This window comes from Gadus chalcogrammus, chromosome 17 (assembly GCF_026213295.1).
Source record: "Gadus chalcogrammus isolate NIFS_2021 chromosome 17, NIFS_Gcha_1.0, whole genome shotgun sequence".
Lineage (NCBI taxonomy): Eukaryota > Metazoa > Chordata > Actinopteri > Gadiformes > Gadidae > Gadus > Gadus chalcogrammus.
Window position 1 is genome coordinate 6,263,408 of NC_079428.1, and position 27,771 is coordinate 6,291,178.

General features: G+C 49.4%; 1 protein-coding gene across 1 annotated transcript in view; it reads left to right on the plus strand.

Annotated features, from left to right (window-relative positions):
- Nucleotides 1–23,159, plus strand: part of adam19a (ADAM metallopeptidase domain 19a) — a 113,156-nt gene extending 89,997 nt beyond the window's left edge. The window contains exons 13-23 of the mRNA XM_056575416.1: nucleotides 1,968–2,057; nucleotides 2,815–3,010; nucleotides 4,793–4,901; nucleotides 8,501–8,705; nucleotides 9,433–9,510; nucleotides 13,555–13,663; nucleotides 14,236–14,371; nucleotides 19,138–19,237; nucleotides 20,212–20,493; nucleotides 21,180–21,403; nucleotides 22,958–23,159. Coding sequence (XP_056431391.1) covers nucleotides 1,968–2,057; nucleotides 2,815–3,010; nucleotides 4,793–4,901; nucleotides 8,501–8,705; nucleotides 9,433–9,510; nucleotides 13,555–13,663; nucleotides 14,236–14,371; nucleotides 19,138–19,237; nucleotides 20,212–20,493; nucleotides 21,180–21,403; nucleotides 22,958–23,009 — 1,581 coding nt within the window. The 3' untranslated portion in view covers nucleotides 23,010–23,159. The remainder of the gene's footprint in view (nucleotides 1–1,967; nucleotides 2,058–2,814; nucleotides 3,011–4,792; nucleotides 4,902–8,500; nucleotides 8,706–9,432; nucleotides 9,511–13,554; nucleotides 13,664–14,235; nucleotides 14,372–19,137; nucleotides 19,238–20,211; nucleotides 20,494–21,179; nucleotides 21,404–22,957) is intronic.
- The last annotated feature ends 4,612 nt before the right edge of the window (nucleotides 23,160–27,771 follow it).

Genomic DNA, 27,771 nt, shown 5'->3' on the forward strand with positions numbered 1-27,771 from the left:
GAGAGAGAGAGAGAGTGATGGGGAGGAAGAGGGAGAGGGAGAGAGAGAGAGAGAGAGAGAGAGGGAGAGAGAGTGAGAGAGAAGGAGAGAGAGCGAGAGAGAGTGCAAAAGAGCGAGAGATTGGGAGGGGAGAGAGAGCACACGAAAGGCAGCGAGACAGAAACTCACTATCTCAACCCAGCTCTCACTGCTAATGATACGAAGCTTTTGTTATTAATGATCTCCCCCAACGGACAGCCCCCCCCCCCGCTCCGAGACTCTTCCTAGACGCGTCCCCGCCCCATCCATGTTTATTTACACCTCCTCCGAAACGCCGAACCCCCCCCCCCCCCCCCGGCCGTAGTTCTCCCAACAAACGCCAGCCGAAGGCCTCCTGGGTGTAAATGGTCACCACACACCACAATGAAAACCTGGTTTTATCACGGTGACGGGGTGACCTAGCCGCCGGGCGCTACACGCCTCTCCCAGCACATCGGGGTTGTGAGCTCCACTGCTGGCGCTCTCTCTCCCTCGTTCCGGTTGGATCCGTAGTCCCTCCAACCCCGCCCGGCTCGGCGGTGTAATTATTTATTCTTTCTTTCAACTTTCAACTCCCACGTCCGTTAGGGAGGAGGAGGAGGAGGAGGGAGAGAGGGGAGAGTGCGGGGGATCGGTGGCGCTATGTGGAGGGCGTCATGGCAACAGCAGATGTCATCTTCATCCGTGGGAGACAGTAGAGCCGGGAGAGGGAGAAAAAAAGAAGGGAAAGATGAAAAGCGCCCCGGTTGGCTTTTGGTCGATGGTGAAAATATGTGCAAGTAGGACGTAAGGAAACAATCAGATAAACAGGAGGCGCGCTCACGTGTGTGTTCGAGGTAGTGCTGGACGAGCCATGTCCAATTCCTGCTCGGCCTTTTCTTTTCATTGTACTATTATTATTATTCTCCAGGTCATGCGTTCCACCGTTTCATTTGTATGTTGAGGTTGTTAAAAACGTCTCAACGGGTTTCACTCCTGGTCAAACATTCCGGATAACAATCCTTAAGCAGGACACCCCCGTCCTTACCGTTTCTGTGCTATAGCCGTACCCCACTGTGCAAGAAAAGCCTCATACACACACACACACGACTTATCATGAATGCAACAGAACAAGTCGCCCCTTTCCAGTCAGTTTGCAGAGCAGCTATACAACAAATGATGAATCATTGTTCACATGCCGTCTGTTTGGGGAGAAAACCAGACCAGCTTCCAAGCACACTGCTGGTCTCTCTGGAGGCTGCTCTGGGTCAGCTCAAAGGTCAAAGGGCGCTGTCTTTCGGCGTTGATATCCGAGAGAGCAGGTGTCCCGGCCGGGGGCCTGACCTGGTTTTGTACCGACACGGCTCCCCTTAATCAGGCCTCTAATTGGAAGTTCTCGCTGGGCGCTTTGCGTGCCTTCCAAAGAGCTGTCTAAATGCAGCGAATAATCATTGTCATCATCGTTATCATCATTTTGAGCAGATTCATCGTCGCTCCGCGGGGGAGAAGGTTTTTCGCTGTAGGCCATCATTGACCCTCATGCTCCGTGCAGAGTATCATCTCACCTGCGGGGGCCTTCTCGCAGTACTCATGAAGGGGGACGTGGGCACTCTTTGCCTCGCCGCTGTGTGTGTGATGTATTGATAGGCTTTTTGTCGGTTGTGTACGAGCTGTTCGAGGGTCGAAGGTCGAGCACCACTGCCGGACATAACGAAGCGACAAGAGGTTAAAAGCCTTGTTGTTGGCGAAGGCACGAAGAGGATCGGTGACACACCGCTGCTGAGACTGAGTCGAGGGTCGAAGCCCAGCCGCTCATGCTTTCATCCGTTTGTTCGTGATCACCCGCAGGTGATTTATCGCTCACTCTGTGTCTGTGTGTGTCTGTGTGTGTCTGTGTGTGTGTGTGTGTGTGTGTGTGTGTGTGTGTGTGTGTGTGTGTGTGTGTGTGTGTCTGTGTGTTTCTTTCGCAGGAATGCACCAACGACTGCTGCAACGCAAACAACTGCACACTGAAGGAGGGGGCTCAGTGTGCCCACGGGGTCTGCTGCGAGAGCTGCAAAGTAAGACGGGACACACACACACACACACACACACACACACACACACCACACGCGTGCACACGCACACGCCGGGTATGGCACTCTTACAGCAGTGAAGGCGGGCGCTTTCACTGTCAATTTCGTTTTTAGATTTCCTTACGTACAGCAAAGGCCCCCTTTTGGCACGCTGTCATCCCAGATAAACACCAGCCCCTCCCGAGCGCCATTCCCTGCTTCGGTTCCCCTCCACCACGTTCTTTAAATAAAACACAAATAAATTCACGCTTTGACTTTGGACGAGAGAGGTGAGGAAACGCTTTCTTTATTTTTAGCCAAATGTTGTCATTTGCAGATTATTTATCGAGTTAGCACATTCCAGGGCGAGAAATAGAGTGAGGAGAAAAAAACGTTAAATATCAGCGGGCTTGGTGGAGGTTTGCAGCCAAACCACGGCTGTTTGACATTAACAAAGTGCGCATTTTCCACCGTGAAAAACAAATTATATAATAATCCGTAGCCGACGATGAAAAGCAAAAGGTTGTGTTTGATGGCTGGTGAGACATAGTAGTAGCACATATAGAAAACATCAAATCAACACGAAGAAAACATCAGAGAGATGGGCCTTTTGTAGCTACGTGCAAACCCTTTCTAGATATTCATTTATTCTTTTTATTTTTAATGTAAAACAAGGAAAGCGTTCCCAACAAAGCCCCCTAAGGGCGGAGCCTCATGCTGGGTAGAGTCGCCCGGCGCTGACGTCACTCCCTCTTCCCTCCAGTTGAAGCAGGCGGGGACCATGTGCCGCGGGCCGGCGGGGTCATGTGACCTGCCCGAGTACTGCACGGGGGGGTCGCCCTACTGCCCGGCCAACGTGTACCTGCTGGACGGCTCGTCCTGCCAGCAGCGCGCGGCCTACTGCTACAACGGCATGTGCCTCACGCACCAGCAGCAGTGCCTGCAGCTCTGGGGCTACGGTACGCTGCCACACACACACACACACACACACACACACTACTACACACACACACACACACACACACACACACACACACACACACACACACACACACACACACACACACACACACACACGTGAACACATGCGCATGCACATACACACACTGGCACATGTGCACGCACACACACTAGAGCACACACAAACACAAATAAGCAAGTGTACGGACACGCGTGCACACACACTCATGCGCACACAAATATGTGCACACACAGCGGCGCACATGCACTCACACGCACAAACACGTTTGCATATATATATCTATAGGAATATATATATATTACAAGGCACACTACTGACCAGTGTGTTGTTGTGGTCGGTGTTCAGAAAGGCGATGAACGCCTCGCCTCTGGAGCGTCTTCAGAATCCAATGCCTCAACCGCAGACGGGAAAAAAATTTTTACTCTGAAAATATATCCCCCGTCTTACAGCGGCCGCAAAGCACCAAAGAGTTCCTCGCAGAGCACCAGAGGGGCTGGGGATTACAGGTTTCTAAAGTGCGGGAGTGATAGCCCGCCCTCCCGTGAGGGTTGGAGCCAATGATCTCGATTCGCTAATTAGTCGCCACCCAGAGATGGAGCTAATGAGTCTGAGCGGCTGAGGGCGGAGGGTGGAGGGTTGGCAGAGCAGGACCAGTCCCGGGTTGAACCCCCATCGCAGGCTGCAATTGTTAGCCCTGACTGGCTCTGTGGAGGATAGAGAGGTGTCTTTTTGGGGTTTTCTGTACTAGGGTAACCCGTTACTTTAAATCAACCCTGCAGTCAATTCCAAGCTTGAAAAAACCAACAAGAAAATGCAAAAAATAGCCCACATGTCCATGTTTTTTTTTAAAAACCAGCAGCTTATAAAAAACTTTTTTTTTCTGCCTCTAAGGGTAACTCTACAAAAAAGCAAGCTGAATTCGAGATACACCATTTTTTCTATGTTACATTCATTTGGGATCACAAGTAAGCAGTCATTCCAACGTGAAGGCCCCTGTCTGACGATGGTCTTTATGTTCTGTTGACCTTGTACATCAATGGTTCTTCCAAACCACTCTCAGAAGCCCTTCAGCCCAAAGTGAAAAGCACGACCGGCTCGGAGAGGACAATATATATATTCAAAGAAATGCACCCATGTTCTCTGTCTTTTTCCCGTTCGCTGTGAAGACAGTTTTCTTTCTGCGTGCGCGGCGTTCGTCCCGTTCGTCCTCCAGAGTCCGTGCTGATCTTGCAATTGTTTATCTTCCACTTGCTGCGAAATCGTCCGCCCTGCAAAACTCCCTGATAAAACCAGTCCTTAGCTCCTTGAATCCGTCCCCCTGTCCTCAACGTAGACACAGGTTATCCCTTCACCGTACGAGGACGGCTCTATCGACGCACCCCCAGGGGATTAAGCAATACGTACTCAGGTGTATCTAGTAAATGGTAAATGTACTGCATTTAAATAGCGATTTTTTTGTAACCATAGGCCACCCAAAGCACCTTACACTATTGCCTAACGTACAACCATTAATGCACACATTCACACACCGACGGCGGCATCGGCCATGCAGGGCGACCGCCAGCGTGTCGGGAGCAGGTAGGGTGGGCTGCCTTGCTCAGGGACACCTCGACCCTCAGCTAGGAGGAGCCAGGGAGCAAACTAGCAACCTTGCGGTTACCAGCCAACCAGCTCCACCTCCTGAGCTACATGCCGCCATTCTACCGTAGCGAGGAACCTATTAAGCGTTCACTCCTGACTCTGTACCCTGGGGTTGCAGATGCGAGGCCGGCTCATGACGCCTGCTTCGAGGACGTCAACGCGGCCGGGAACGCCTTCGGGAACTGCGGGAAAGACGGAGTGGGGAACTACATGAAGTGTGCGAAGAGGTGAGTTGGAGTTGGTACAGTTGGTGCGTGGAATACTACCATTGAATACTACTATCAAAGACACACACACACACACACACACACACACACACACACACACACACACACACACACACACACACACACACACACACATACACACACACACAAGATACGATCGTTCAAATGCATCACATGCTTTTTAACCGGAAAAGGCAAGTGGATTTTTATCATCTTTTATCAGAGTTGTAGTCTCAAAGGACTCCATGAGGTAACGTTTTACCGCACACAACCCTACGCCCTGAACCTGAACCCCCCTGAAGAATAAGGAAAACTCCCTGAACCCAGAGGGGAGAAGACCTAGAGAAGGAACACAGTAGAAGGATCTCTCCCCAGGGGAGATGGGCCGATAAAGCTGTACAAGCAAGCAAACCAATGTTCACACAATACGAGAGGTTCAGGAGAGTCCGACAGCTGGGATAGGCAAAACCTTTTGGGGAACAGGGGATCTTTCAGACACCACTTCCTCCTATGAGCCAATGAGAAACAGGAATTGCTATAACGGCTGTTTGTTTAGTACCATCCCTTTTGAGGTTGACTTCATATTGTACATCTTTTATTTGAGACACACACACACACACACACACACACACACACACACACACACACACACACACACACACACACACACACACACACACACACACACACACACACACACACACACACACACACACTCTTAGGACTTGTGTCGCACAAGTAGCTATATTCATTTTATGCCCCATTTTGATCAATTGATAGATTTGAATTGAGTGATGATATTAAAATGGCTGCTATCTTACTCTCAGCGGACTGACATGCTCCCACTGTGTTCATGGCAACCTACTGAGCGATGACAGGAACAGTCTGGAAGCAGTACCATTATTGCAACACCACTTCTTCACAGAAAGGTCAATTTTAGTTCCCAGCTTATAGAGCTGCTCACAGCTTTGTGTAAATCTCAATATATTTCAGCCAAGAGGCAGAATGCGTGGCGATAGAGAGAGCCAAACAAAATACGAGTTGAAGAAACTTTTGTTATTTAGTTAGCATGGCCTCGGATAAGTTGAACATGTATCTGTACAACCCATGCAGACTGGGTGGAAAATATCACATTTTAGATTCTTTTCTTTTTTCTTATACCGTGCAATTTCGACTCTACCAAATAAAGGTATATGGAATACTGTTTGTCATACATGTTGTGTGCTCCGTATATCCCGTTGGTTAACCACCGCTCCATAAAAGAATAAAAAACTAAACGAAAACATTCCAATACGTACCTTTAGCGGTTCAAATATAAACTAACCAAATGTTTAAACCTTTCCGCCAAGTAAAACCTTGTCCCTGTTTGCACGGGCAAAGGTCTCTGGTGCCAGCACGGGGCCGGGCAGGGTCGACATTGGGCTGTGCCCAAGCACCATGGCAACAAGAGAAAGCAAAACAAGCAGCCGACTTTGTACGAGCCAAATACAAAGTCCACTGTGTCTGCGTTGGGAGTACCGAATATTTTTTCTGAGAGTAAGACTTTGTAGAGAGATAGACGGAGAGTGGCTGTGGTCTTTATAATCTTCTAGAAAAAACATACTCACAGAGATATAGAGGTAGTTTCAAGGTTGAGGCGATGTGAGGACAGTAATTACACCATATATGCACCGCACAAAGTTAGTGAACCCCAAAGAAGTTGTTCCACAGCAAATGTTCATTTATTATTGAGAGGTAAAAAATGGGAGAGTTAAAAGAGACAAAGTAAAGGACAGGAGGACGCGCCTGGCATTACGTACAGGGGTTGTTCTGCAGGTGTACCCTCTGTGACACCTGATCCATACTCTGATCCATAATGAAATGGACGTAGAAAAACTAATTAACAAATTAATGTTTTCAGCGAGGCGGCGAAGCAGAAACTGCCGCATACTACTCAGCGTTTGGTTTCCTGTCTCTCACACGCTCTCTCGCACACACACACATCGTGCATGGACATAGTGCATGCATGCACACACACACGCACACACACACACACACACCCATACATCGTGCATGGACATAGTGCACGCACACACACACACACACACACACCATGCCTGAACACTCAAAGTGCACACACACATACAACCCGTGCATGGACGTAGTGCACGCCCGCACACACACACACACACACACACAAACACATATAGACATATACATACACATACATAGTGCACACACACACAAACACACACACAAGCACAAACACACACACACAAACAGAGAATAGCCTGCATACCCATGCACGCACGCACACTCGCACACAGACACACACACACACACACGCGCGCGCACACAGACTGCACACGCTCAGCTCACTTAGAGACAATTTCCATGGCCCAGTGCCACAGCTAATTAATAGAGCCAAATTAGCAGTTTAGCCATGCAAATGAGCCTCCAGATTAAGGCAGACGATAATGGCTTGCTACGTCTGCGTTCTTGCGCGTGTGCGCGTCTGTGTGAGTGCGGCACAAGGCGGGAGTGCACGTGCGACCGCACCTGAGGCGTGTTTGAGAGAGTCTCCCAGGAGTCATTAGCCGGATGTCTGCCCGGACGCGCCGGTGTGGGCGGTTGATTAGAGAATATGAAAATGTGCAATTTGCATGCATCTGTGGAATGGCTGTTGTAGTTATCCTGAAGGTCCCCCTGCACACTTCCTTCTCCTTTCTCATTTCGTTTACTTTCTAAACTATTTCACGAAGGCGATTGTGATTGTGTTGGGCTCCGTCTAAACTAAACTCAACTCGAAGCGGGGTGCTACACTGACGTGGTCTACTGAAAGAGAAGGGTTTTAATGTCTTTTGCCGTCGGTGGGCTCTGGGCCAATTAATGCGTGTTTGGAGGTAATCACCTGGTAGGTTGTCATTGACGACGCACCCAAGCAGTAATCAAGCATGAAACCGTTAATGGTTCATTTATTTTTTTACATTTAAACGCTGATGCGCTGAACTGGTCATTAAGGGATATGCAGATATTGCATGATTTTGCACATATTCACACAATTTGGCAATCATGTGAGGAATACGAGGGGGTCGAAAAACACAGATCCTCCTCATCAACCTTTATTTATGCACAGTTTCTCAACGACGCCATGTATCCATACGGTATGACGAAAAATGATAATAATACAAATGTATAAATGAATATCCATACGAATAAAGAAAGAGCGAACCAGAAAACATCAGCGAAATACCACGTGATAAAAAAGAAAGAATAAAATCCTCACCTAACAGAGTGCGATAACACAAGAAAACAAATATCTCTCACCCAAAGCGGGACGACGTTCATACAGTACATTACCATTTAGCAGAGGCTTTAATCCTAAGTGACTTACAACTGTTTGTACACACACTGAAGTCAACAGTGTTGAGGGTGAGGTGCCTTGCTCAGGGTCACCTCGACGCTCAGCTAGGAGGAGCCGAGGATCGAACCAGCAACCTTCCGGTTCCCACCCCCCCCTCTACCTCCCGAAGCTAAGCCAACCCAAGTTTGTCGGATTTCATTGATTGATTTTTCTCTAACCCCCCCCCCCCCCCCCCCCCCTTGTTCGCCCACGCCAGCGACGCCAAGTGCGGTAAGATCCAGTGTCACAGCGCGGCCAAGAAGCCCAAGGGCACCAACGCCGTGTCCATCGACACCACCATCCGCACGGGCGGCCGCGAGGAGAAGTGCCGGGGCACCTACGTGTACAGCACCCAGGACGGCCAGGGCGACCTGCCCGACCCCGGCCTGGTCATGACCGGCACCAAGTGTGGGGAGGGCAAGGTGACCCACCCAGAGACACACATATACAGTGGATACAGGCTCGCATACATTTATAGGCACACACTCACACATCTATATATATGTATATAAATATATACAGTAGATGCACACGCACACACATATATTATATATACAGTAGATGCTTACGCACTCTTAAAAAGACACGCATGCATAACCCTACACACACATATAGAAGCACACGCACTCATACATAGACACGCATGCAAACGTGCATACACACACACACACACTGGAATACAAATACAAACACGCATATACACACACAAACTCACTGGTGGTGGTGAGTGAGGTCCCTTCACTGTAAAGCGTCTTTGAGTGTCTAGAAAAGCGCTATATGAATTCAATCCATTATTATTATTATTATTACAAACACACAGACAAACGCTTATATCGGACACGCACTCATACACACACGCATGCACACGCACATACACACACACACACACATGCATGCAAACATACATGCACACACATAGGCACACACGTACATACACTCACACACAAACTCATATGCACACAAACAATCTAATACACACACACTTAGTATAGTGGTTTGTCATGCTCCATCACAAGGGTGCCTGCACTCACAACACCCCTTTAAAAATAAAGTCGTAAGGGCTGTGTGTGTGTGTGCGTGTGCGTGTGCGTGTGCGTGTGTAGTAGAGTGTGTCCTGCGTCATGTGTTGTTGCTCGTGTCACCCCACAGGTGTGCAGGGACCGCAGATGCCAGAACGCTTCGTTTAGCGAGCTGGAGATGTGCATCGCACGCTGTCACGACCACGGGGTAGGGAACACACACACACACACACACACACACACTCACACCATCGGTCCTGCTGCCAGATACAGCTGGCTACTTGTTATTCCCTCACTCTGTGTCCTTGAGTTAAAGGAGAGGCTCTTTCTCGCAAGGCCACTTGTAAAAAGTTTCTTTCTCATAAGTTAAATGAAGTATTTTTTAGAACAAAGGAGTGATGAACTATTTATCAGTCTTTCCCCCGGCCCCGAGTGGTGACAGTACTTGAGTAGTCCGGAGTTTATGGGCTCATAACGCAGTCTTGGAAGGGGAAGTGTTTAAGGGAGTTTAAACATCTGTTTCCGTGCAAGAGCAGACAGCGATCTGTCCAGATCCAGCGGTCCGAGGGCGGGTTTGAAGACGTTTTCGTACGTCATACTCGCTTGTCTCGGTCCTTATCCAGTTGATTTAATCTCGTTTCAACAAGTTAAAACTGTGTGTGGAGTGCGCGCTATGTGAGGTACAGTCAGTAGTGTGGAACTAGGGCGACCGTCACTAAATTCACTTTCATATACGTACCGTGTCTCCATGGCTTTACGCAGAAATGATCTTTGTGCATGAACACTGTGTAGGGACTTTTTGTATCGACCTTCGTTAATGTTTTTACACATTTGTTCTTTAGGCCATGGACTAGGTGATAGGCCATGGACTATCATCAATGATAGTCCATGGCCTTATCATGGCCTTATCATTGGTGTATTGTCGGATGGTGAAATACCTTGAGATTGCGTTTGTATAGATGAATTTGTACGTCCTCAATACAAACCCAATAAAGAGAATCAGGAGTTTTGACATGCCGATGGCATGCATTTGTGTGGCTTATGTTTAGAAAAATATATATAATACACGTTTTTAACGGTTAATAAGCTATGGTCAGAAGAAAATCCTTATTTTGCCCGGAGGTGCGCAAATGTTGTCTTGTCGAAAATAAGCCTTGAATGATTCTAGTTTATGAGAGGAAAAATAAATCAACACACACACACACACGCACGCACGCACGCACGCACGCACGCACGCACGCACGCACGCACGCACGCACGCACGCACGCACGCACGCACGCACGCACGCACGCACGCACGCACGCACGCACGCACGCACGCACGCACGCACGCACGCACGCACGCACGCACGCACGCACGCACGCACGCACGCACGCACGCACGCACGCACGCACGCACGCACGCACGCACGCACGCACGCACGCACGCACGCACGCACGCACGCACGCACGCACGCACGCACGCACGCACGCACGCACGCACGCACGCACGCACGCACGCACGCACGCACGCACGCACGCACGCACGCACGCACGCACGCACGCACGCACGCACGCACGCACGCACGCACGCACGCACGCACGCACGCACGCACGCACGCACGCACGCACGCACGCACGCACGCACGCACGCACGCACGCACGCACGCACGCACGCACGCACGCACGCACGCACGCACGCACGCACGCACGCACGCACGCACGCACGCACGCACGCACGCACGCACGCACGCACGCACGCACGCACGCACGCACGCACGCACACACGCACACACACAGCCCCCTCTCTCTCTCATTCAATTACAGGCAGCCCAGCCTTGAACCACAACTTACTTTTATTGTTTGTGACCCTTAGCGCTCAATGCCCGCCCTGCTGTTCACTGTAATTTCACACCCCACATGTCTTTAAAGCCAGCCCTTAAGGTCAGCCTACCGACGGCACACCCTCCCCCCTACACACACCCCTACACTCCCCCAGCCCCCCCTCCCCCATCTCCGTTATATGACAGCTATCGACGTACCGGGGATGGGAGCAAGCGGCCTGTGACGGGATAAACACTGGAACGTTCCAGATGTATTAACTTTAGAGGTATGACTGATCCGGTCGTCGTGTCCCCCGTAAACAGCGACCGCCCGCGTGGCACGAAGGTAAACACGTTCCGATGTTTACCGCTAGCGAGCAAAAAGGTTGACGTGAACTCAGCACTGTCTCCGCTGCTGATTTGAGTTGTTCTGCCGTTGCGTTAACACGTCAGTGAGAACGTGAGAACGTTTTGGTCACGCAGGTTCACGTTCTGTCGCTCTCTGTGGATGGGTCGGGACTCGCGTCCGTTAAAAGCCTCCCGATAAAACGTGAAAACGATTGGGACCAATCAGCTCTGAGGGGAAAGAGTCGCGGTTCATGAGGAGGCGTGGAGTAAAAAAAAATAAAACGACGAAATTGGTGCAATCTACAGAGAAATCAAGACTGTTTTATCTGAAATAGAACGAATAATGATGTTAAAAGATTAACAGGAGAATCTGCACACTGACGGCATTTCTTGGAGGATAATATGTTTTCGCTTTACTTCCGAGCGGAACCGGCCAGAGGGCAGGGAGCCAGAGGGTCACTTAGTTCTTTAATTGGATCTGCAGGACTTTCCTGAACGCCGTAAGGCCGCGCCCATGTGTGGAGATCCATCGCTGGCCGGCCAAGGCCTGACTGATATTCATTGCGAAACGCAAACCTGATTATCTTGGACGGTCTCACCAGGCTTGTGATAACCAATAAAACGTAAAACGCAAACCCCTTGGCAGATGGACGGTTTGTGTGCGTTGTGTTTTTGAATTCAGAGAGACTCCAGTGGAAGTACAGAGTGAGATTAAGAGTGGAAGGAAATAGTTCCCTTGTTGGTTGGTCGAGCTGCACGAATATATCTTTTATATCAAGATAAGGGAAGCGTAGTTTTAGTGGGAGCTTATATATTTTTGGAATTCTGGCCAAAATCAATTTGGGGAGAATGGAATAAGCATAAAAACATTACTTTTTGGAAGTTCATTTAATTGGCTTCCTATTGCCAAAGAACTCGCCTATTTTGTTACCCCTCTGTTGGAGGGAGATATCGGGTCCAGACATCTGGAGATATTAATTACGTTTCCGCCGTGGATTTCACCTAAGAGAGGGGAAACATTTGCAGCTTGTTTACCCATCGAGAGAAGTCATTAAGCTGTCACCGGCCAATCACCGCGGAAATGAAATGGCAAGCTTCAAACACGCTAAAAAACTGTGCTTCGGTTAAGGGTAACGTGCGTTTTGTTACGTTCCTGTAACACAAACCTGATTGTTGGAAATTGTCGCTTAGGTAGATTGGGGGGGTTGGTCCCAGCTCATGTAGACCTTTCGCAGACATTTCGCAGGGGGTCAGCATTTTCACGGGGGGACGCTTGAAGGGGTTCTTAATCGCCGGCCTGTGTTCACACCTGTCAAACGGTTGTGGATGGAAGTCTGTTGTCGCCGTGCGCGACGGAAACACGGCAACCAAGCGACCAAGCAACCAAGCGTCGTGAAGGGCTGATTATGGTTCCTCGTAGACGCTTTCGACGCAGTGGTGAACCTGTTTTGGTTCTGTATGGGGTTTTAGTGAGCCGACCAATCACAGCCCTTGCTGCCCTCGACGCAATGCTAAAAAAAATGTTGAGGCCCACGTCAGGCCCTGGCGGTGGACGAAAGAAGGGTCTGCATGGACGTAATGGGTCCGTGAACCCCCTTGCGTTGGAGGCCGTGGTGGTAGCCTGGCTCCCAGGTGCGGTCTGCAGTAATGGTGTCGAGACTAACGACGAATGGTGTCGAGACTAACGACGCTCAGACCTTTCTGTTTGCATGTATGACATCTCATAAAGGATACGAAGCCTTCAAAGGAGGGTTTGTCGTTTACCAGGTCAAAGCCTTGGTGGTTACCGTGGTTACGGAGAGGTAGGGTGGGGGGGGCTCTTGAGGTGTGAGCGAGGTGCTGGGTTTGTGTTGTCGTAGTCCAAACATTACGAATAAACTGTTGAATGCATTGTGCAATGTGTAATCTGTCCCATTTTTGTCATTTGAGAGGGTATTACGCTATGTTTATGTTACAAGCATGATCTACATGTGCTATTTCGCATGTGTGTGTGTGTGTGTGTGTGTGTGTGTGTGTGTGTGTGTGTGTGTGTGTGTGTGTGTGTGTGTGTGTGTGTGTGTGTGTGTGTGTGTGTGTGTGTGTGTGTGTGTGTGTCTCTGCAGGTGTGCAACAGCAACGGGAACTGCCACTGTAACCGTGGCTGGGCTCCGCCCTTCTGTGACAAGTCAGGACTGGGGGGCAGCGTGGACAGTGGGCCCGTGCAGTACGACAGTACGTCCACACACACACACACACTCGAGCACACACTCTTACACATACCCATACATTCACACACGTAGCCACGCACGCACGCACATACACACATAACTCACTCACTCGCTCGCTCACATCTATATGTCTCCATCTTCCACACCGATCCTTGGTGTTTACTTCAAGAGATCCTTTGGGTCGATTTCTTTATCGAATTGAACCGTATCGCCATTACAATTGCCTACAATTGTCAGTAAAAAGTGACAAACTGACGAAGAAACAAAATACCTGCTCAAATTGACATGTATTTTTTAGGACATGCCATACTTTTTGTGTTATTTTTGACTTGCATATATTCCATTTTATTTTTTATTTTATTACATGTTTACGATATATTTTTAAAAATGTATGAAAAAATTGCATTTTTACAAAAAGTGTGCATATGTTAATATATCTACTATGTGAATATACCCAGGATCCCTACGCTCATGGATCAAATACCCTCCGTTACCCTGAGCCCCTCACAGCTGACCTCGGTCCGTCTGTCTCTCCCCCCCCCCCCCCCCTGCCCGTCCGTCCGTCCGTCCCCACAGGTGAGGTGGGGCTGGTGGCCGGCCTGCTGTTTGCCTTCCTGGTGCTGCTGCCTGGGGTGCTCACCGCCTTCTACTGCCTCCGGATCAAGAGCTCCTACTACCACAAGTGGCTTACCCAGCGGGAGAAGAACCACAAGTAGGTCTGGTGTTAGGCACAAGGCCTCGGCCAGGCAAACGTCCCCTGGGTACAAGGTTGTAGACGTTTTGACCGGCGTTTGGATTATTGGTCCAATATATTAAATAAGATGAGGCGGGAGGCTGGATCGATCATGGCATTTCATAAATTGTGTTTAATATATTTTAAAACAGGAACCTCTTCAAATGAATGTTCACTGGTTTACTAGTGCTGCTGTATCCAATGTAACTCCCCCCCCCCCCCCACACACACACACACACACCTAGCCTCACTTCAAGGCACGCCAGGGTGCCCTGGCATCGCGGCCCTCCAGGCCTGCCTTGGTGGGGGGGTTATGGGTGTGAGAGGAGGGGGGGGGCACATACAATATTTAAAATTGTATGTTTTGTGCCTTTCCCTTCAAAACAGTTTTGACTGTTAAACAAAAAGTGCATGAATGTAATCCTCGGCATACAGAAAGGGTTCAACAACAACAAAAACAAAAACTAGAAGATGTTCATATCCATCCACATCTATACAGGCATACGTGTGTGTGCATAAATGAAGTGCACACCGTGCGAAAGGAAGTCTGGAGACAATAGAGGGTATAAATACACCTCAAAAATAAGGTCGTTTAAACACGCTCTCTAATTAGTCCACGCATGAACGCCCCTACCTTTTGTGATCCCGCCTCCCTATCGTTTTTTGTGTGTGTGTGTGTGTGTGTGTTTTTGTGTGTGTGTGTCTGTGTGTGTAGGTGTGTGTGTGTGTGTGTGTGTGTGTGTGTGTGTGTGTGTGTGTGTGTGTGTGTGTGTGTGTGTGTGTGTGTGTGTGTGTGTGTGTGTGTGTGTGTGAATGTGTGTGTGTCTGTGTGTACTGTGTGTGTGTGTGTGTATGTGCGTGTGTTTGTTGTGTGCGTGTTTGTTTGTTGTGTGTGTGTACCAGCACCTTAATGCTGCAGTGCACACACGTGAATCACCAGAGATGTAATTCCCCGCTAGGTATGTGGTTGCTAATTGAGCCATACTGTGAGTGGTATATTTAGACTCAATGATGACATTCAAATGAAGCCTTGACTGATTTAGTAGCAGATGAGAACAATGAAATGTCAGAACATTTCAGGTAACACGGTTATTTGACATTTGCGTTAGGTACCTGGCAATTGCACATTTTAATTTAGTTAACAATTAGAAATGCCATAAAATGTGTCTGGTTGGCATTTCTTTTTATTATTATTACCTCCCGTTAAATACTGCTAATTGACGCAAATACCCTCCAAAAATTAATTGTTTTATTTTTTTCATTTTATTTCACCTATTTGTATATTTAACAGGGACTACTCACAATAAATATATCAACCCCGACATAACTAGGGGCTCATTCACGTCTTTAGCCCCTGGGAGATTTAAGAACCAGACGACATGACCGTCATTATTGTTATTATTTATGTTGCTTTACCCCTCTCTCACAGCTGTCCACAGCGAGACGTCGAGGTGCAGAGTTATAACACACACGTCGTAGCTTAGCCGAATAGCAACGGTCGCACATCAATGCCGAGCTGACACACAGAATGTGTGCGTGTGTGTTTGTGTGTGTGTGTGTGTGTGTGTGAACCATAGTGAGGAGAGGGAAGTCAATAGAGTTATCTTACAGAGTTGTTCAGCCGTAGAAGGTTTTAAAGATGATTAAGGCTTTAGTGAGCTGGGCTAGGAGGAGAACTGGGGTCAAGGGGGAGGAGAGAGCGAGGGAGGTAGTGGGGTAGTTAGGTCTGTAGGTAAGGGAATAGGTAGTGAGGGAGGGTGGGTAGATAGGTAGTTAGGAAGGGAGGGTGATGGGGAAAGAGGGAGGGAGGTTAGTGTGTTTAAGTCACGAGGGAGCGAGGGTAGATAGGTAGACGTGCATGTGGCTGAGGAGGAAGGTTAGTACGTAGGTTAGTATGTGGGTTAGTACGTAGGTTAGTACGTAGGTTAGTATGTAGGTTAGTATGTAGGTTAGTATGTAGGTTAGTACGTAGGTTAGTATGTGGGAATGTTGAACGTAGAGCAGTAGAGTGTATTTATAGAAAACTCTAAACAGGACCCAGGAATCCATATTTTATGAAAAACTCATTGCAATTATATGTTTATTTCTTTTACAAAAGTTGCGACCAATGTTTTTCTGCAAAAAGCTGACCTGTGAACATTTGATGAGAAACGACTAAATGAAACAGACCTCACTCACAATATTACAACAACATCACGTTGCCGTTGCTGAACTGCGTGGACCATTAAAAGTTGAGGAAAAAAACACAACTTTCCAAACAAGTTAAATATCAGTATTGCGGCTTTAAGGATCGCTACCATGGGAACCATGGATATGCGAATGAAGGGGATAAGAGTAGATAGGAACAAGAAAAATAACTGTCTTCTTCGTCAGCACTCAGTAGATTCCCAGATAGGGATGTTCCATTTCAGCATGAGCAGAAATCATCTGCAATTTGATGTTTCTCCGCTTTGAAATAAAAATAAAGCGTTCATATGAATACATATGTGAACCTGCAAGCCGCTGAAAGTCGACTTTCTACGAGCAGGCATGCGTGTGTGTGTGTGTGTGTGTGTGTGTGTGTGTGTGTGTGTGTGTGTGTGTGTGTGTGTGTGTGTGTGTGTGTGTGTGTGTGTGTGTGTGTGTGTGTGTGTGTGTGTGTGTGTGTGTGTGTGTGTGCGTGTGTGTGTGTGTTCCCCCCTCTCCCACCTGAACTGACTCTCACAACGTCACAACGCTGTGGTAATGAGTTAGGGCCTCTGGCAGCCGTTTATAGCGCTCCCATTTAGCCGCTTCTGCTAAATAGACCCTGGCCCCGTGCCACACCGGGCCCTTCGGTGTTCTTAGAGCACACATGGCCAGGACGGGGGGGCCCCAACACCGTGGCCAGGGGCCGGGGCCTGGGCTGAACCTCTGCTCCGGGGCAGCTCGTACGCGAAGGGGAAGACCTTAGACGTAACGGGGAACGCAGGAGGAAGAGGGAGGCGGCTTGAATGTTTAAAAAGGGTCTATTACCGAACCCACAGAGCGGAGGACGATGCCAACTCCTCCTCCATTTCCTCCTGTTCCTCCCCATCCCTCCTCCTCTTTCTCCCTCCTCCTCCTCCTCCAACTCCTCCTCATCCCTCCTTATCCTCCTCCTCCTCCTCCTCATCCCTCTTCATCCCTCCTCCTCCTCCTCCTCCTCCTCCTCTTCCTCCCTCCTCCTCCTCCTCCCCCCTCCAACTCCTCCTCATCCCTCCTTATCCTCCTCCTCCACCTCCTCCACATCCCTCTTCATCCCTCCTCCTCCTCCTCCTCCTCTTCCTCCTCCTCCTCCTCATCCCTCTTCATCCCTCCTCCTCCTCCTCCTCCTGCTCCTCTTCCAGCTCTGAACATTTCTTTTTTTCCATAGGGGTTTTGTTCCGCGGCCAATACTTAAGGTTCATGCACAGTTCAGCCCTGGGAGGGTGGGATTTATTCCCCTCTGTTCTTTGAAAATGAAATATATATATATATATTTATATGATATAACATATATCACATGTGTGTGGTGTGCTTTATGATTCCATGGCCTGTGATTCACCCCCGGCCAGCACATCCAAATAAATGATAAATAGAAAAACAAAAGTAAACCCTGGCTTCCATGGCGACGGGTGCTGTCGAGTCGTCCGTCTTCGGGCGGCAGACGTTTTGCTTGATTGATGTCGTTCCCCTAGCAAGTGTTCCTAACTGTCCCTGGGACGACCAGGAACGGGAGGAAACGTCCTGCGTTGAAACTCCCAGTGCAACAGGGATAGGATGAGGCAGAGCAAGGGAACGATGAGGGAACCCATGCCTGAACAAATAACCCCACCGCCGGGCCAGCGAGTCTGTTAGGACGATTAAAAGGCGTATCGTAGGATAATAAAGTCCATCCACCGGGGCTGCCTGGTCAGATGGTGTCTGGCCTGTACACGTCCACCACACGATCCATCCCTCCCATCAGAGAGGACTGCTGCTGTACGGAGAAACCTGAAGGAATACCTCAGACCCATTACCAAATGAGTGCAATTAGAGATCCTTTTGATGATGCTTTTCACATATCGATCGCTTGGCAACCTCGCGATGGGCCATCTACTCCCCCCCCCCCCCCGGAATGATTGAATGTGTTCTCCTTCATCATGCCCGCATCTCTTCCCCGTTCACTTCGCGCCGGATAAAAGACTCTGTGTTCCGCCCCCCCCCCCCCCCCCCCACACACACACACCCTCCCGCCTGTATCTCTCCGCCCTCCCCAGGCTATCAAATCAATGCCAGAGCACATCGATTGATGGACAATCCTGACAGCTTTCTTGCAGAGCCATATCTGCTGTGCGGAGCCTTGTCTGAGTGTGATAAAGGGACTAAAGGCTTTGTTTGGTTTGTTTTCTCGTTTATCTCTCTCTCTCGCTCTCTCTCTCTCTCTCTCTCTCGCTCTCACTCTCTGTCCCTGTTTATTCGCCCTCCCGCTCTCTCTCGCTCTCTATTGCTCTCTCTCTCTCTCTCTCTCTGTCTCTCTCTCTCTCTCCCCCCCCCCCTCTCTCTCTCTCTCTCTCTCTCTCTCTCCCCCCCCCTCTCTCTCTCTCTCTCTCTCTCTCTCTCTCTCTCTGTCTCTCTCTCTTTCTCTCTGTCTCTGTCTCTCTCTCTCTCTCTCTCTCTCTCTCTCTCGTTCTCTCTCTCTCTCTCTCTCTCTCTCTCTCTCTCTCTCTCTCTCTCTCTCTCTCTCTCTCTCTCTCTCTCTCTCTCTATCTCACCCTGTCTGTCAGGCTCCAGGCGTCTGCTCAGAAAGAGAAGAATGGACACCTGAACCCTGCCTTTCACCTGAAGGTGGTCGGCCCCGTCAACAGAGCGACCGGCCACAAGGAGGTGGGTGTGTGTCTGTCTGTCTGTGTGTGTGTGTGTTTGTGGGTCTGTTTTGGTCTGTTTGTGTCTGTTTTTGTTGGTGTGTCTCTGAGGGTGTGCCTATGTGAGTTTGTGTGTTTGTGTGTGTGTTTTTATATGTGTGTGTGTGTGTGTGTGTGTGTGTGTGTGTGTGTGTGTGTGTGTGTGTGTGTGTGTGTGTGTGTGTGTGTGTGTGTGTGTGTGTGTGTGTGTGTGTGTGTGTGTGTGTGTGGTATGTACTCTCTGTGCTCTCTCTGGTTACCTTTGGTTTTTTATTATAGAGTAAAGAAATAACGTGTTGTCGGTTTCGTTTTACCAGCAGGGAATACAAATACTCTGTTGTCAACCCTGACACCTTTTCTAAGTGTTATTGGAGGTATTTCCTTGTGTGATCTGTATATGGATAGGGATGAGAGACTCTAACATAAGCTGCTGCTCTCTGCTTTGGCTAAAAGGATTTACAATGGGTATTGCCTCTGTCTGCCTATATGTATTGGACATTGTCAGTGGTTCAACCATTTCATCAATTATCAATCAATTTACATCTAAGTAGGTCGGTAAATGCTTGATTAATCCCCAGAGGGTAAACGGTCTGTAATGGGCAGAGGCCAGGAGTCACCAAGTCCTTAATCTTCATCATAATCACAACCAATCATTCTAGTTAATCATCCCTCCTTTTAACCCCCCCCCTCCTCCTCCTCCTCCTCATCACCCCCCCTCCTCCTCCTCCTCATCACCACCCCTCCCCCCCTCCTCTCCCCCTCCCCCTCCCCCTCCTCAACAACCCCCCCCCTCCGCCTCCTCATCACCACCCCTCCTCCCCCACCCCTCCTCTCCCCCTCCCCCTCCTCAACCCCCCCCCCCCTCCTCCTCCTCCTCATCACCACCCCTCCCCCCCCACCCCTCCTCTCCCCCTCCCCCTCCTCAACACCCCCCCCCTCCTCCCCCACCCCCACCAGCTGCTCCCCCACACCAGTAAGGAGCTGCTGCCCCTGCGGCCCACCCCCCCGGCGGCCCCCGCCGGCGGCGGCACCCCCCAGCCCGTCAACGTGGTGCGGCCCCTGAGGCCCTCTGCGTCCCCGGCGGGGGCCAGCAGGGGGCCCCGGCCGCCGCTGCCGGCTGGGGGGAAGCATCCTGGGTCGGCCGGGGGCCCCACGGCGCCCCCCAAGTCCCCCCCCGGCCCCCAGCGGCTCACCCCGCCCAGGAAACCCCTGCCGCTCAACCCCACCCGCACGCCGCAGGTAAAGGTCCCTTCCCCCCCACCCTCTGGCACTCCACACACACTAGACACCTCACACAGGTGTGGGACTCCTCACACACACTATACACTACACACTATACACTATACACTACAGAAAGTGTTAGACGAGTCACGCTAAAAAACGTGTTTATTATAATTGTTGGATGCATTCGGGATAACGTCAGCGAACAACTCTACAAAGTATGTTGCATCATCCCACACTTTTTTTATTGAAGGATTTTTATAAATCCTTTTTTAATGAACATATTTGATTGCGGAGATGTGACAAATCAGTCCTTTAACAGATCTGTATTCCAGGAACACTTCCAAGGTCTCAGGCAACATCTCAGTCAGGAAGTCAACACATCTGTTCTTCTTCTCTGTTTTTGGTTAGATTGTGTCGTCTGTTCTTCTTCTCTGGTTTTGGTTGGATTGTGTCGTCTGTTCTTCTTCTCTGGTTTTTGTTAGATTGTGTCGTCTGCTGTTCTTCTCTGGTTTTGGTTGGATTGTGTCGTCTGTTCTTCTTCTCTGGTTTTGGTTGGATTGTGTCGTCTGTTCTTCTTCTCTGGTTTTGGTTAGATTGTGTCGTCTGCTGTTCTTCTCTGGTTTTGGTTGGATTATGTCGTCTGTTCTTCTCTGGTTTTGGTTGGATTGTTTAATCTGTTCTTCTTCTCTGGTTTTGGTTAGATTGTGTCGGAGCCGCAGTCCAGACGCTCGCTCCTCCCCCCCCAGAGGCCCCTCCCCCTCAGCCCGGCCAGAGCGCCGGTGGCCTACCTGAGTCCGGCCCGCTCCGGCCCCCCCGCAAGGCCCCCCGCCGGCCTGCTGGTCATGATGCCCGCCTCCGCCGCCGCCGCCGGGCCCACACCGGCCGCCGTCAAGGTGACGGCCGTGCCCCCCCTCAAAGTACTCAGGTACTACACACACACACACACACATACACACACACACACACACACACACACACACACACACACACGCACACACACACACACACACACACACACACACACACACAAGCATACACATACACATACACATACACACACACACATAAACATATGCTAACCCATACACATACACACACACACTCACAAACACATAAACATTCACATACACGTACACACACTCACACATAGAGACAAACAGGTGCATGAACAACAATCATAAACACACACACACACACAGAAAGACACAAAAGGATACACACACACACACACACACACACACACACAAAACACACACAAACCAAAACACACTCACACAGAAGGACACAAACAAACAGACACCCAGTCACACACAAGACACACACAACCAGGGGCATGACCAAACGTACACACATTATCCACACACGCATGCACTTCTTTTGCAACCGCAAAGTGGTTTGAAACGGGGATTCCATCCATGCCTGTACGCCTCCATAAACGTTTGGAATGAGTCCTGTTTGATGAGTCTGGGGTTAAAGGTGCAACATTTCAGTCTGAGTTCATTGAACGCTCCAGTCCGTTTAATGGATGTTAGATGAAGAAAAAGGGCTTTGATCATCAAACCAAAACTTTCTTTTGTGGCGGAGACTATTAGGTACGCCAAAAGATTGCATGTATCGGAATTCGAAAGGGTTCACCAAAAAATCCCCAAATCTTCAAATCCAGTCCTTCCTTCTGCTCCACCGAATCTAAATTCATCTAAAACTACGATCTCGGTATGCTCCAAGTTGTTCTACTAGGAAAACAAGACGGCTGGTGTTATGTAGGCGGAGTTAAATGGGGATACAATTTGCCTATGTTAATCCCCCCCCATCCCTCCTATCTCTGCACGAAGCCGGCATGATGAAGGGATATTTAGGGCTCAAGTCTGTTGAAGCCTTGCCCAAGAGTGGCGCTGTTGGCCTGTAAGCCTGGAGATGTAGTAGCCAGGGGCAGACATCAGACTTTGTTCTCCCGACAATCGATTTCTGTGTGAGGGGCTCACAGAGCAGCGAGCCCGGCCTGGCCCTCCTTCACGGGCAGACGTCTGCCTATTGTGCTGCCACATTGTGATCTGCACTCGCACCCATTTCTTAAGGGCTCATTGTTGACGGGAGAACGAACCTAAAGGGGGCCTGCATGTAAATAATGAAATAAAAGTGGCAGGAAACATCCCGTTTCCCTGTGTGGTCGGGGTGCTAATGTGGCTGGTGTTGAGGCGTGATCCACCATGTGTGAAGAGCGGACGGTCAATAGTTTTGGTATTGGCTTCGCTCGCCGCAAACATTCACCGGATCAATACATTTAAGTTGCATTTTGCAACTCTGCACGGAGGTTCAGCTCAAATGTTTCGAATTTTTTCGACTGGGAAATGGTCGCCGTTACAGAGTGTCACTCGGAATCAAGTGTTGTGTACTGTGGTCTGTATCTGGGCCCTGACTTTGCTCTTCTTGTGTGTGTCTTCACCCCCCCCCCCCCCCCCCCCCCCTTTACTTTACATAGACCCGTGCCGGGAGCCAAACCAAACTCAGCCTCATCTCCCTTTCGAAAATGACCTCGTCTGTCGAAGCACAGCGACACCACCACCTCCTCCTCCTCCTCCTCCTCCTCCACCTCCTCCTCCTCGGATGACCCCACTCTGGGGTGAGAAGGCAGCGAACGCACGGCCTATTTGCACTAACAGAGAGTACAGACACCGCTTGGAGGGGGCGGGTGGGGGGGGGGGGGTCTAAGGGATGGGAGGGGGGGGGCAAGGACAATGTGAAGGTCAATGCAGAGATTCGGTTTAGCCTGACTTGAGACAACAACGATAAAACCTACTTGACCTTGACCCTGTGGCCCCCATGACACACACATCCTGCCCCCCCCCCCCCCCCCCCCCTCCTGCACTGATATTTCCATGGTGACGCGGTTTTGCACGGAGGACTTGCAGACTGAGAAGAATCTAATATTATCACCGGAGGGGGGAGTGGGGAGTGGGGGACAATCGTCTCCGCAACTTTTTCGCAGTTTTTTTATTATTATTATTATTTACTATCATTTGTTGTCAATCTGTTTACGCTATCTTAAAAAAAAAAAAAAAACGTAAGAGAACGGAGAAAGAAAAAAAGCAACGCTGGCCTTGTTGTGGTTATTGTCATCTGTTTACAGATATTGTTTTTTGTTGTCGTCATTTATGTCATGTGCCAAAGAAGTCTCATATACCTCGGGGGCGTGTCCTGAATGCTCTTAAAGTGTTATAGCCGTTTAAACACACACACACACACACACACACACACACACACACACACACACACACACACACACACACACACACACACACACACACACACACACACACACATCACACACACACATCACACACACAGACACACACCACAACACACCACACACACTCAAAACACATATATATATAAAAAGGTATATGTGTACAATCAGATGAATACAGTTAGAGCTGTTATTTCTGTGCAGTTCTACCCCCTCCACCTACAGGCACGGCGCCCACCCCCATTTGGCTGGTTATGTTGGTTTGAATGTCTTTTGCTGCGTTGATGACTTTTGAATTGTTGCATAAAACCTTTTTGTACAAAATGGCTGCTTCGTTTCTTCCTCGTCTTGCTCCATTCACGCCTGTTACCAGAAATGTACATGTGAGGCAGGATGTGTTTTTTTTTTTGTGTTTTTTTACATGGCCATAGCTGAAGGGGTTTTCAGACAGAGCATGAATAATGTGTGTTAAAGTGACATGAGTGTGATTTAGGAGCTATCATTTGAACAGGAAAAAAGGAATAGCATCACCATCTGTCAGCTATTAGTGAGTGAAATGCTCTGTGAAATATCTGTTCTGGATGACTGCGGGGCCAAGCTTGTGTGAGGCTGTTTCAATTTTAAGCGGCGCCAAGCTAATTTCTGACCATCAGGGCATCTCGTCTCTGATTGGTTCAGGGAATACTTCTTGCCTGCAAATCTCTCTTTCTGCACTCTGTCTTTCAAACTCTCCGATCTTACCTACAGCAGCTTTTCGCTCCTTGTGAGGTCCCTTTGAAGATTGTAAAAAAACAAACATTTATCTACTGGTCAATGATTATATTTCCCCTGGAAACACGGATCTGCTATGGAATCCGTGTCATGGCTCGTTGTCAACAGAGCCATGACAGACATGTTTTCTTTCCATTTCCCTGATATCATTTCCTTGGCACTGCAGTGTTAGAACCTTAAATGGAGTTGGGATTATTGAAGTTACGTTTCCTTTGGCCCTGAGTTGGTCGGCAGGTTCGTTACAGCAATTCACCGTTGCTCGGAAGAATTCTCCTGTGGTGACACTTTTGTTTGTCTTCATCGCAGCTTGAGCTTTCTCCTTGTTTCTCCTTCAGGCGAGGAGCGAGTCTCAGGTTTGAAGTTATTGCTGCAACAGAGAACCTTGAGACTTTATGAGTTTTATTGGAAATAATAATAGTACATACTCATGCTCACAGTGTACACAAACATGGTTTGTATGCAAACATGGTTTGTATGCACTTTCTGTTTGGCCTGTCTTCCTCATTTCTGCTTAAAGCTAGGTAACTTGGAGAAGCCCGCCGGAGAACGCTTTGATTTCTAAAGTATCCAACTGACAAAAAATCCCACCTCTTCCTTCAGGCCTCTTCCAAAGCCGTTCCCCAAAAGACCTTATGCTGGCTCGCTAGATGTAGCAATAGGTCTTCCTAGCTTTGTGGAAGACTCGGGTGATTTGCATGAGTGCACGCAGGTAGGGAGGCAGACAGACAGGCTGGCTATCCAATCATATTATTCTGGCTGCTGAAATGTTGGGTAGGTTTTAATACAGGCCTGCGAATGCCACAGATACTAGCCTTTTTTCATCTTCTTTGTCAAGCGTTTGATATATTGACTGCTGTCAGGATGTAACGAGAATTTCTACAAATATGACAAAAAATGCTTCTAAAATAAATGGCCTAAAAAGCGGCACCACGCATTCTAATCAAACCACTGAACAGCACCATTGCTGACCAAACACTGGTTATTGCAGTCGACAGCTATTCCGTATTTGCATCTGAGCGTGCATTTCTGCTTCAGCAAACACTTTAATAATCCCACCGGGGAATTCTTGTTGCTCTAAGAAACACCGTATATTTCCCGATACCTCCCACATTGGAACGTTGAAATGTTGAACTAATCATAAATTAACACAAATTGAATGGACTTCCATCGCACATGGATTTAAAATGAGGGCCCTTCAAGGAAAAATAGCATTAAGTCCCTCGCACTTCTGATCCCTGGTCCCCCACACACACACACTCACACACACATTGACGCCAGCCCACACCTGCGACCTGCCCCATGTAGAAAGTCCATCCCGAGAGCATTGGCTCTCACCGCAGCAACCCCTCAATGGAGCCCGACTTCATCATCGTTTACGCGGGTCAGCGTGGGCGTCTTCATGGGCGGGGCGCCGTGACCTATAGCGTCCCCTCCTTGGGGGACGAAGAAGCCACAGATTAGGAGTCTGATATTGTCTGCGGCACAGAAAATTGCAGTGGAGGCTCCTTGGGGGATGAATGGTGCGGGAAAGCGTTGAGTGTGTGTGTGTGTGTGAGTGTGTGTGTGCGCGCGTGTGTGTGTGTGATTGGTTTCTCTCTCCCCCTGCGCCGCCGTGGACCCCGTCACCGGTCGACTCCCGCTCTCTCCCTAATGGCTTCCCCAGTCGGTTGGAAATGAGATATCTGTAAGAGGGGCCGCCCACCCCCGCCGCCCCCCCTGGGACAGCGGCGCTCTGCGCTGAGAGGGAACGCTATTGGACAGCAGAGAGCAATGGCCTGGTTGGGAGAAAATATTGATGCAGGCATTTTCTTTATCCATTACCCAGAGACACCCCACCCACCACCACCCCCCCCACACACCCACTCTCCCACCCCCACGCGGGCCCCAAACAAACCCAAAGGGTCGGATATTCAGCGACTCGCTGCAGACTACGTGGTCCGACTCAGGCCTATCCCAGAGGGGGCCCCCCCGCGTCCCCGGCATGAGGCTCTCTGCCTCCGCAGCGGCCCTGCCAGACAGGTCGGAGCACCTTAATGGGTTTCCGTGGCTCCGCTCCCAGCCGGCCGGTGGATGCATGCATACAAATGAACGGGGGATGCTTTATAGGATTTTTTTTGGACGTCGGAAAAAACGGAGATATATTTTTGCTGGATGGTGGGCTGCGTGTTTCTCGTCCCGGCTTTTGTCTTTTCGGCCCCTGATCTGCTCTTCCATCGGAGTCCTCCCACACATCCTTTATTCAGTGCATTCTAACACATTCCAGGCTCTGCCGGCCTCATTAGCAGCCTCCACTGTGATTGTGATAGAAGACTCTATAAAATACGCTGCAAATGGATGTAAGGCCCATATTTAAATTACCGAATCGGCGTAGAAAGGTCAATAAATAATCGGATATAGTAAACAAGAGTTAAATAATATATTTAAAAATTTGGAAAGTACAAATATAATGATATACAGCTTGTTTCAAGAAAATTCCAAGGGGAACTGGAGGGTGTGTACCCTCGTAGAATACACACACAAACACACACACACACACACTCTCACACACACACACACACCATTCTGTAAAGGTTACTTTGCTACACTAAGCCATACGGTGTGTCTTTCCAATCTGTGCCGACCTCCAGGGATATCGATATTCCATCTTTCCCTCAATTTTCGACTTGGTCGACAGAGACAGCCCAATCCTGGGGCTGCATCCATATTCCGCTCTCAACACCAAGAGATCCTCTCTCCGTACTCTGAAGGAGCAAACGTTTGTGTGTGTGTGTGTGTGTGTGTGTGTGTGTGTGTGTGTGTGTGTGTGTGTGTGTGTGTGTGTGTGTGTGTGTGTGTGTGTGTGTGTGTGTGTGTGTGTGTGTGTGTGCGTGCCCCTCCTCATGGGGCACTCTGCGACAATAGAAACAGAGTGTGCCATGTCCCTGTGTTAATACCCACTCGTGTCTGGCAGATGGTGGGTTTACTGTTGAGTGGCTTCTCTTTTGTTGGGACCGGGAGGAAATAAAGGGGCGCACCCAGGAGGCCGTGGAACGTGAGAGACAACATCAACATTCAAGTTTGTTTGTACTGCCCTTATCACAATAACAGTCTCCGAGGGCTGCGCAGGCAACAGCAACAGGTGGATTAGACGGGCACCTCCGGATCCATTGACTCCAGGTTTAGGAGGAAACCAGGATACATTTTGAATATTCATGTGTGGGCGAACTACTGAACTGGTGTTGGCAGAATGCAAATTTGGGAAATAAATGTCCTTCGATGTTTTATGTATTTTCTGCTCA